Source organism: Pongo pygmaeus, chromosome 14 (genome assembly GCF_028885625.2).
Source record: "Pongo pygmaeus isolate AG05252 chromosome 14, NHGRI_mPonPyg2-v2.0_pri, whole genome shotgun sequence".
Taxonomy (NCBI): domain Eukaryota; kingdom Metazoa; phylum Chordata; class Mammalia; order Primates; family Hominidae; genus Pongo; species Pongo pygmaeus.
Window position 1 is genome coordinate 32,648,401 of NC_072387.2, and position 12,041 is coordinate 32,660,441.

At 37.4% G+C, this 12,041-nt stretch overlaps 1 protein-coding gene and 1 pseudogene across 1 annotated transcript in view; both read right to left on the reverse strand.

Moving 5' to 3' along the window:
- LOC129011229 (phosphatidylinositol 3,4,5-trisphosphate 3-phosphatase TPTE2-like) overlaps positions 1-12,041 on the reverse strand; it is an 87,119-nt gene that overhangs the window by 52,842 nt on the left and 22,236 nt on the right. The window contains exons 7-9 of the mRNA XM_054445978.2: positions 9,884-9,934; positions 7,583-7,744; positions 976-1,095 (exon numbers count right to left, since the gene is read on the reverse strand). Of these exons, the coding sequence (XP_054301953.1) occupies positions 976-1,095; positions 7,583-7,744; positions 9,884-9,934 (333 nt within the window). The remainder of the gene's footprint in view (positions 1-975; positions 1,096-7,582; positions 7,745-9,883; positions 9,935-12,041) is intronic.
- Positions 548-659, reverse strand: LOC129012038 (U2 spliceosomal RNA; annotated as a pseudogene).

The following is a 12,041-nucleotide window of genomic DNA, read 5'->3' on the forward strand; positions in this document are numbered from 1 at the left end:
CCAGGGTGGGGCCTAAGGTATTTTTCTTCTTATATTTCTAGCAAGCTGTCAAGTGATGCTGAGGTTTCTAGTCAGAGGACCACATTGGCTGAGGTTATTTTCAAATAACTCCAAAAGCCTATCACTTAACATGCTTTTAGTTGGGGCCTGAGCTGTAGTCCAGGGAAGCTAGGGTACAAAAAGAAATCCGCTATTTGACCCATGAACAAGCTTAGGAAGCCACCATCTACATCCCAGTATACATTTGTTCTTTCATTTTCCTCATTGTCACAGTAAAAAAAGAAAAAAAGTCATCAGGGCCTCATACACTCTTTAGTTTCCTAATCCCTAACAGTTCTAACTTTGCCTAAGCTTTCTTTGTTTCTACCACAACTATACTGCAGAACTCTACCATTGTGTTGCTACATGTGTCATCTCCTAGTTTCTGTTGTTTGTTTGCTAATTTTTAGAAACTCATGATTGAAGTCACTCAAATTTTGCCTATGCTCAAATAAATTCCCTCTTGGCTGTAGGAAAAATCCAGACAGAACATTATGTGTAAGGGATTTGTAGTTGAAGCACAGAGGGGAATTATTTTCAATATAAATTTTTTTGATATAGCAGATATTAAACTGACAAGAATATTATACTTGATCTTAGCCAAAAGGCCAAAAAATGATACAAATAGGAATTTGATGAGAACTTCAAAATGTAGAGAAGTTAAAGTTAGTACAAGAGTAAAAGTCCTTCTTTGGGTAGTGCATCTTCTTTATTCAATTAATGGTACTTAGTGTGTACACTCTTCACTGGTCCCTAAATATCACAATCTTTTAGTTTCAAAGTATGTGGGAATTTACCTAAACATTTCATTTTAAAGCAATGTATTTGGTATAGAATGAGAACATTTGAAGTTGAAAAGATTATATAGAACAAAAGCCACAGAAAATGCTAAAGTTAATGAAAAACTTTAAGAGAGGTAAGTCTTATGTTTCATACCTGGGAATATTCCTAAGAAACTTAATGTCAAAAAAAATGTAAACGACATCAACCAGCAGAGGAATCACAATAATGGCGGTATCTAAAATGTTAAATAAGTCAGAAAAATACTGCTGTCTCCTGTAATATAAAACAAAAAAAAAGTTCATTCCCCCCTGCAAGAAGAGATAGGAATATTTAAAGACCACAAACTATTGACTCATCCCCATTAAGAATTCTACTATCATGAATTATTTAAAATGTATTTTCTAGAGTAGACTAAAGGAAAAATATAACGTTCATGGGAATTTTTCAAACAATAAAATTATATTCATCATTTGACACTTATATGTGACTAAAACACCAACATGGCAATTCAAGTATAATAAGAGATATAACTAAATGTGTAATAATCACCCTCATTGTTGACAATGGGGTATCTATCCCCTCAAGCATTTGTCATTCATGTTACAAACAATCCAATTACTCTCTTTCAGTCATTTAAAAATATACAATCAAGTTATTGTTGACTATGGTCAATTTGTTGTGCTATCAAATAGTAGGCGTTACTCAGTCTATTTTTTTGTACCTATTAACCATCCCCCCCACCCCACCCCCAAGCCCCTACTACCATTCCCAGCCTCTGATGACCATCCTTCTACTCTCTAGGTCTATGAGTTCAATTGTCTTTTTTTTTTTTTTAAGAGCCCCATAATAAGTGAGAACATGTGATGTTTATCCTTCTGTGCCTGGCTTATTTCACTTAACAAACATAGTGATCTCCAGTTCCATCCATGTTGCTCCAGATGACAGGATCTCTGTTTTTTTTTGAGATGGGGTTTCACTCTTGTTGCCCAGGCTGGAGTGCAATGGCGTGATCTCGGATCACTGCAACCTCCACCTCCTGGGTTCAAGCGATTCTCCTGCCTCAGCCTCACCAGTAGCTGAGATTACAGGTGCCCAGCACCATACCCAGCTAATTTTTGTATTTTTAGTAGAGATGGGGTTTCTCCATGTTGGTCAGGCTGGTCTTGAACTCCCGACTTCAGGTGATCTGCCCACCTCAGCCTCCCAAAGTGCTGGGATTACAGGTGTGAGCCACTGCACTTGGCCAGGATCTTATTGTTTTTTATGGCTAAATAATACTCTCTTGTGTATATGTACTATATTTTCTTTATCCATTCATCTGTTGATGGACACTTAGATTGCTTCCAAATCTTAGCCATTACGAACAGTGCTGCAACAAACAGGGAATGCAGATATCTCTTCTATATACTGATTTCCTTTCTTGTGGGTATCTACCCAGCAGTGGGATTGCTGGATCATATGGTAGTTCTAGTTTTAGTTTTTTGAGTAACCTCCAAACTGTTCTCCAATTGGTTCTACTAAATTACATTTCCATGAACAGTGTATGAGGGTTCTCTTATCTTCACATCTTTGTCAGGATTTGTTATTGCCTGACTTTTGGATATAAACCATTTTAGCTGGGGTGAGATGATATCTCATTGTAGTTTTCTACACTGAGAATTTCTCTAATGATCAATGATGTTAAGCATCTCTTGATATGCCTGTTTACCATCTGTATGTTTTCTTTTGAGAAATGCCTATTCAAATCTTATGCTCATTTAAAAAATTAGATTATTAGATTTTTTCCTAGAGAGTTGTTTGAGCTCCTTACATATTCTTGTTATTAATCCCTTTTTCAGATGGGTAGTTTGCAAATATTTTCTCCCATTCTGTGGGCTGTCTCTTCACATTGTTAATTGTTTCCTCTGATATGAAGCAGCTTTTTAACTTGATGTGATCCCATTTGCCCATTTTTGCTTTGGTTGCCTGTGCTTATGGGGTATAGCCCAAGTAATTTTTGCTCAGACCAATGTCCTGGAGATTCTTCCCAATGTTCTCTTGTAGTATAGTAGTTTCATTGAGGTCTTAGATTTAAGTCTTTAATCCATGTTGATTTGATTTTTGTATATGGTGAGAGGTAGGGGTCTAGGTGCATTCTTCTGTATGTGTATATCCAGTTTTCCCAGAACCATTTGTTGAAGAGACATCTTTTGTTCAATGTATGTTCTTGGCACATTTATTAAAAATGAGTTCACTGTAAGTGTGTGTGGATTTGTTTCTGGGTTCCCTATTCTGTTCCAGTGGTCTATGTGTCTGTTTTTATGCCAGTGCCATGGTGTTTTGGTTATATAGTTCTGTAGCATAATTTGAAGTCAGGTAATGTGATTCCTCCAGCTTTGTTCTTTTTGCTTAGAATAGCTTTGGCTATTCTGGGTCTTTTGTGGCTCCACATAAATTTTAAGATTGTTTCTTCTATTTCTGTGAAGAATGTCATTCATATTTTGACAGGAAGTGCATTGAATCTGTAAATTGCTTTGGATAGTATGGACATTTTAACAATATTGATTCTTCCAATCCATGAACATGGAATCTCTTTCCATTTTTTGGTGTCCTCTTCAATTTCTTTCATCAGTGTTTTACCATTTTCATTATAAAGATCTTACACTTGTTTGGTTAGGTTAATTTCTAGGTATTTAATTTTATTTGTGGCTACTGTATATAGGACCACTTTTTAAATGTCCTTTCCAAATGGTTCACTGTTGATATATAGAAATGCTACTGATTTTTGTATATTGATTTTGTGTCCTGCAACTTTACTGAATTTATCAATTCTAATAGTTTTTTTCTGTGGAGTCTTTAGTATTTTCCAAATAAAATGTATCATCTGCAAACACAAGGATAATTTTACTTCTTCCATCCCAATTTGGATTTCTTTTTTTATTCCCTTTCTTTCTCTTCTATAATGGCGCTAGCTAGGACTTCTGGTACTATGTTGAATAACAGTGGTAAAAGTGGGCATCCTCATTGTGTTCTAGATGGCAGAGGAAAGCTTTTCAGTTTTTCCCCATTCAGTATGGTACTGACTGTGGGTCTGTCATATATGGTTTTTATTATGTTGAGGTGTGTTACATCTATACTCAGTTTTTTTAGGGTGCTTACCATGAAGGGATGTTGAATTTTATCAAATGCTTTTTCAGCATCAACTGAAATGATCTTACGGTTTTTATCCTTTATTGTGTGGATATAATATATCTCATTGGTTGATTTGCAAATGTTGAACCATCCTTGCATCCCAGAGAGACATCCCACTTGTCATGATGAATGATCTTTCCCATATATTGTTGAATACAGTTTTCTAGTATCTTGTTGAGGATTTTTGCATCAATATTTATCAGATATATTAGCATGTTTTTGGTTTTGGGTTTTTTTTTTTTTTTTTTTGAGACTGAGTCTCACTCTGTCACCCAGGCTGGAGTGCAGTGGCATGATCTCAGCTCACTGCAACCTCTGCCTCCCAGGTTCAAGTGATTCTCCTGCCTCAGCCTCATGAGTAGCTGAAATTACAGGTGCCCGGCACCACACCCAGCTAATTTTTATATTTTTAGTAGAGACGGGGTTTCACCATATTGGCCAGGCTGGTCTTGAACTCCTGACCACCAGTAAACCACCTGCCTCTGCCTCCCAAAGTGCTGGGATTATAGGAGTAAGCCACCACTTCCAGCCTACGTGTGTCTTTATGGGAGAAGAGTGTTTCCTGTAGGCAACAGATCAATGAGTCTTTTTAGTTTATTTATTTGTTTATTTATTTTGAGATGGAGTCTTGCTCTGTCACCAGGCTGGAGTGCAGTGGCACCATCTCGGCTCACTGCAACTTCTGCCTCCCGGGTTCAAGCGATTCTCCCCTCAGCCTCCTGAGTAGCTGGGACTACAGGTGCACACCACCACACCCAGCTAATTTTTGTATTTTTAGTAGAGACAGGGTTTCACCATGTTTGCCAGGATGGTCTCTAGCTCTTGACCTTGTGATCTGCCTGCCTCAGCCTCCCAAAGTGCTGGGATTACAGGCGTGAGCCACCACGCCTGGATGGGTCTTGTTCTTTCATCCATTCATCCACTCTGTCTTTTGACTGAAAAGTTTAGTCTGCTGACACTCAATGTTATTATTGATAAGTAAGGACTTACTCCTGTCATTTTGTTATTTGTTTTCTGGTTGTTTTGGGGTCTTCTCTTCCTTCTTTCCTTCCTGTCTTCCATTAGTGAAGGTAATTTTCTCTGGTGATATGATTTAGTTTCTTGTTTTTTATTTTTCGTGTATCCATTGTTATGTTTTTTGGTTTGAGGTTACCATGAGGCTTGTAAATACTATCTTATAATCCATTATTTTAATCTTATAATAACACTGTTTTCATAAACAAGTAAAAAGAAAACTAATAAAAACTCTACAACTTAACTTTGTCTCCCTATTTTTTAACTTTTTGTTATTTCTATTTATATCTTATTATACCACTATGTCTTGAAAAGTTGTAGTTAATATTTTTGATTGGCTCATAGTTTAGTCTCTCTACTTAGAATAAGAGTAGTTTATACATCATAGTTACAGTGTTATAACATTCTGCATTTTTCTGTATACCTACTATTACCAGTGAGTTTTATACCTTCAGGTTGTTACTTATTGCTCATTAATGTCCTTATCTTTCTGATTGAAACACTCCCTTTAGCATTTCTTCTAGGACAGGTCTGGTGTTGACAAAATCGCTCAGCTTTTGTATGGAAAAGTCTTTATTTCCCCTTCACTTTGAAGGATATTTTCACTGGATACACTGTTCTAGGGTAAATGTTTTTTTCCTTCAGCACTTTCAATATGTCATGCCACTCTCTCCTGGCCTGAAACATTTCTACTAAAGAGTCTGCTGCCAGATATATTGTAGCTCCATTGTATATTATTGGTTTCTTTTCTCTTGCTGCTTTTAAGATTCTTTCTTTATCCTTGATCTTTGGGACTGTGATTATTAAATTCCTTGAGGTAGTCTTGAGTTACATCTGCTTTATGTTTTGTAACTTTCTTGTACTTGGATATTGATATCTTTCTGTAGGTTTGGGACGTTCTGTTACTATCCCTTTGAATAAACTTTCTACACTCCCCACCTCCTCTTTAAGGCCAATACCACTTAGATTTGTCCTTTTGAGGCTATTTTCTAGATCCTGTAGGCATGCATCATTGTTTTTTATTCTTTCCTTTGTTTCCTCTATGTATTTTGAAATAGCCTGTCTTCAAGCTCATTAATTCTTTCTCTTGGTTTATGAATTCTGCTATTAAAAGACTCTAATGCATTCTTTGGCGTGCCAATTACATTTTTTGGCTCCAGAATTTCTGCTTGATTCTTTTAAATTATTTCAATCTCTTTGTTAAACTTATCTAATAGAATTATGAATTCCTTCTCTGTGTTATCTTGAATTTCTTTGCGTTTCCTCAACACAGCTATTTTGAGTTCTTTGTCTAAAAGGTCACATATCTCTGTTTCTACAGGATTGGCCCCTGGTGTCTTATTTAGTTCATTTGGTGAGGTCATGTTTTCCTGGAGAGTGTTGATGCTAGCAGATGTTCTTTGGTGTCTGGGCATTGAAGAGTTAGGTATTTATTGTAGTTTTCACTGTATTTATTGTAGTTTTCACTGTCAGGGCTTGTTTGTACCCATCTTTCTCGGGAAGGCTTTCCAGATATTTGAAGAACTTGGATATTGTGATCTAAACTGTTATCTGCTTCAGGGGGCACCCCAAGCCTCCTAAACTCTGTGGTTCTTGCAGACTCATAGTGGTACTGCCTTAATCGTCTTGGACAAGAGCCAGGATAATTCTCTGCATTACCAAAAAGAGACTCTTGTTTTCTTCCCTTACTTTCTCCCAAACAAACAGAGTCTCTCTCTCTCTGTTCTGAGGCACCTAAAGCTTGGGGTTGAGTGACACAAGCACCCCTGTGGCCACCATTACTGTGACTGCATTGGGTCAGACCTGAGGCTAGCACAGCACTGGGTCTTGCCCAAGACCTGCTGTAACCACTCCTTAGCTATTGCAGAAGTTTGCTGAAGGCCCTGGGGCTCTACAGTCATCACATGGTAAAAACAGCCAGGCCTGTGTCCTTCTCTTCAGGATGGCAAGTTCTCCTAGCCTCCAGGTGGATCCAAAGGTGCTGTCTGGGAATCAGGGCCTAGATCAAAAACTTTAAAAGTCTACCTAGTGTTTTATTGTGCTATGGCTGAGCTGTCACTCAAACCACAAGATGCAGTCCCTCCCACTCTTTCCACCCCTGTCCAAAGGCAGAGGAGCATCAATCCATGGCCACCTCAAACACAGGCCAAGGGGGGTACCGCCAGACTACCGCCAATGTTCTCATAAGGCCCAAAGGCCCTTAAGTCAGTTTGTGGTGAATGCTCCTGTTAATTATTTTAAAATGCTGCTTTTTTTTTTTTTTTTTTTTTTTTTTGAGATGGAGTCTTGCCCTGTCACCCAGGCTAGAGTGCAATGGCGTGATCTCGGCTCATTGCAACTTCTGCCTCCCAGGTTCAAACGATTCTCCTGCCTCAGCCTCCCAAGCAGCTGGGATTCCAGGCAATCACCACCACGCCCAGTTAATTTTTGTATTTTTAGTAGAGATGGGGTTTCACCATGTTGGCCAGGATTGTCTCGAACTCCTGACCTTGGGATCCTCCCACCTCAGCCTCCCAAAGTGCTTCTTATAAAAGTACAAAATAGCTTAATGCATTATAAAAATAATCAAACTTACCTTTCTACAAATACTCGAAGAAGAACATCCATGAGAAAAAATAAGGCAATAGCTAGAGAAATAGAACGATACCCCAAAGGAATATAAAGTTTGCTATCAGTGAAAATTAGGTCGGCAAGGAGGAGAGTGACATCCGGTAAGACCAGGAAAACTCCAAATATTCTAAAATAAATAAATAAATAAATGCAAAGATAAAGGGGCGTTTGTCCCTATAGCTATACTATATTTAGGCCACTGATCAGGTACCAAAATGTTATTATTTAGTATCAAGCTGCCCAGTGGCAGGAAAAACTGTAATGCCTTAGAATCTCAGAAAAATCACTGTTTTCACCCAATAGAAGCAGTTCTTAATAAACAAAATTCTCACCAAACCACTTCACAAGATATTATCATGCCCTTTTAGAGTAGACACATCAGACCAACACCTCAAGAGAGAAAAGTAAAACTGAATTAAAATCACCTGTGTCTGTTTGCAAACTCTTCTTAAAATTTGAGAATTTCCTAAGAAGTTTATACCAATTTCTCATAAAAAATAAACCCTCATTAATCTGGATAATTCTAAAGAATTTATTAATAAAAACCAAATGAAAGCATGAGTAACATAAGCTCTTAAAAGACCAAGATTTTTCATCAGTGACATTTTTTTTTTTTTTTTTTTTTGAGACGGAGTCTTGCTCTGTCCCCCAGGCCAGAGTGCAGTGGCGCGATCTCTGCTCACTGCAAGCTCCGCCTCCTGGGTTCACGCCATTCTCCTGCCTCAGCCTCCAGAGTAGCAGGGACTACAGGCACCCGCCACCACACCTGGCTAATTTTTTGTATTTTTAGTAGAGACGGGGTTTCACCGTGTTCGCCAGGATGGTCTCGATCTCCCGACCTCGTGATCCACCCGCCTTGGCCTCCCAAAGTGCTGGGATTACAGGCGTGAGCCACTGCGCCCAGCCCATCAGTGACATTTTCAACAAGTACATGATTCCATATTTATGGGTACTTCTAGCATAGTGATGGGCCTATGAGTCTTGAACTCTAAAGTACCTCCTGCCACTTGCTGTTACATATTCTAAATACTTCCTCCATAAACTGATTAGACTATTTGCCTAATCTATGAAGATGAATTAGTCTTCGAAGTACTTTTTTAAAAACTTGCAGCTGAAATTCAAATATTATTAACTCAAAAGGAAACAATTATATTGCATAAATCTATATCATAGTATGAAATCTTACTCTTATGTAGAGAAGAGTCTAAGTAAATTGTTTCTGGAATTAAAGAGTAATTCTAGATGTATAAGGTACTTAATAAAACACTTTACTTATAATTATAGAATTTTAACATTTGATTTTCATTAACGTTACTTTTGCAGATGGAAGAAAAACAATATTATATTGTTTTCTACTTTGCAGATGGAAGAAAAACAATATTAATATGTTACTATTAATCTTAGGCAAAAGCCATTTATTTGCAAGTCTGAATGTCCAGTTTAAACCAAAATTCCATGATAAATTAGATTACATTAGTTGGGGCACATGGCTACTTAGCAACTGATGGACAGTGGAAATGCTTTCTTGTTATTTGATTTCAGTGTTTCTCATTGAAGTATTAAGACTCATATATATATAACAAACATATATATGAGACTTATATATGTATATAACATATATGAGACATATATAACAAAATATATGTAACATGTTATATATATTATATATATTATATATATTTATAATTATATATAATTATTTATAATTATATATAATTATAAATAACTATATATCATATATTATATATTATATATTATATATATAACATGTTATATATGTAACGAAACAAAACATATATAACATGTTATGTAACATATATATGAGACATATATATATAACAAAAAATGGTTTCTTGTTATTTGATTTCAGTGTTCCTCATTGAAATATTAAGTCTCATATATATGAGACTCATATATATTTTTTTCTTTTTTTTTTTTACATGGAGTCTTGCTCTGTCACCCAGGCTGCAGTGCAATGGTGCAATTTCAGCTCACTGCAACCTATGCCTCCTAGGTTCAAGCGATTCTTCTGCCTCAGCCTCCTGAGTAGCTGGGATTACAGGCACCCACCATTATGCTTGGCTAATTTTTGTATTTTTAGTAGAGATGTGGTTTCACCATGTTAGCCAGGCTGGTCTTGAACTCCTGACTTCAGGTGATCCGCCCGCCTCGGCCTCCCAGAGTGCTGGGATTACAGGCGTGAGCCACTGCGCCCAGCCAAGTCTCAGATATATTTAATACATGGTGTTTTCTATGTCTCACATACCCAAATGCAAAGGATGATACAATTGAACGCACAATTTTCTTAATCTTGCTGCTGCAAAAAGAAGTAAAAATAAAATTAATCAGATTTCTTCTAACCTATATTGTAAATTTAACCAAAAAACAAAGGCCTTTATAAATATAATTTTAAAATAAAATTATTCAGAAGTTGTATAACAAAATACTTTTTACTAATCGCTAAAATTTTATTCTTCCTGCTCCATGAGTACTTTACTTTTTTACTTTGCTATCCAGAATATATGCAAATAAGACAGTAAACTTTGGATGTTTAGTAACATTTCCATTGCATACAAAGCCCCAACCCCAACTTTATGGCAATACTAAACTTAAACTTGTGGTCATCAACTCAAGGAGTATAGCATGAAGACAGAAAAGGGTGGTAGAAGAGAACTGTATTTTAATGCCAGCCTGGGCAAGTCATCAAACTTTGGCCAGATCTCAGTTTCCACCACCATAAAATAAGGTGTTTCAGGAATGAGCACAGGGAGTAAATGATGCTCTTGTCATCTCCTCAGACTAGACACCTAGTGAGCAGATACACATTAGCAAGAGTTGCATATGAGGTTGCAAATGAACTTCAGACGTAAGGCATTTTAGTAAGATATACTTCAAAGGAGAAACACCCGAAAGACCAGGCTCCTTCCATTAGTCAAACGAAGGAGAACCTGTTTGATGGAGCCTCCAATAATGCCTCATTTTACCTTATGGCTGGAGACAAGGTAGCTGATGAGGAACAATTTTTTTGTCCTACTGAAGTCTCCTGTGTTGGAGGCTCTTCAGGAGGAGAAGCCTCCAACACAGGAGGCTTCAGTAGGAGAAGTCTTCAGGAAGTTTCTGTCATACTGAAGCCTCCAACACAGGACTCAAATTCCATCCCAAGAGCCATGAATCCTGAGACAATGCTCACAGCCTGTGCCTAAGACTAGAGAACAAAGAGGGCAGATACTGAGCAGAACTGGGGCACTGACAAAATTGGCCTTTGACATGAACAGACATTTCTCAAAAGAAGACATACATGTGGCCAACAAGCATATGAAGAAAAGCTCAATATCACAGATTAGAGAAATGCAAATCAAAACTACAATGAGATACCATTTCACATGCTATTTAGTAATAGAATGGCTATTACTAAAAAGCCAAAAAATAACAGATGCTGGCAAGGTTGCAGAGAAAAGGGGACACTTATACATTGTTGGTGGGAGTGTAAATTAGTTCAACCACTGTAAAAAGCAGTATGGCAATACTTTGAAGAGCTAAAAGCAGAACTATTTGACTGAGCAATCCCATTACTGAGTAGATACCCAGAAGAATATAAATCATTCTACTATAAAGATACATGCATATGAATGTTCACTGCAGCACTATTTACAATAGCAAAGACATGCAATCAACCTAGGTACCCATCAATGACAGATTGGATAAAGAAAATGTGGTACATATATACCATGGAATACCATGCAGCCATAAAAAAAGAATGAGATAATGTCTTTTGTGGGAACATGGATGGAGCTGGAGGCTATTATCCTTAGCAAACTAGTGCAGAAACAGAAAACCAAATACTGAATGTTCTCACCTCTCAGTGGTAGCTAAATCATAAGGACTTATGAACACAAAGAAGGAAACAGACACTGGGGTCTACTTAAGTGGGGAGGGTAGGAGGAGAGAGAGCAGCAGAAAAGATAACTATTTGGGTACTAAGCTTAATACCTGGATGATGAAATAATATGTAAAAAGAAAACCTCCTGACACATGTTTACCTATGTAACAAACCTCACATGTACATCCAAACCTAAAATAAAAGCTAAAAAAACAAAATTGGCCTTTGATGAATGATGTTAGGTTAACCTGAGATAAGGGAAATCCCCAATCCTTCTAACCTTCCCCTCCTGCACCTGGACCCACCACCTCCGCCCAGGCTTGGAGAGTTAAGGCTGATGTAGATGGAGGATCAATTGGCCAAAAGAGGTGAATTCTCTCCTCAAGTTGCCATTCTCTTACTACAAGAACCTCTGATCCCACAGTCTACTGGATCTCTGGGTATCAAGGAAATGTCATAAATCTGAACTCACTTGACAATGTCAGCATACAGAACCAAGCCTGACAGTTTACGAAGGCATGAAGGAGTGGCTTGGGTGGCTTTA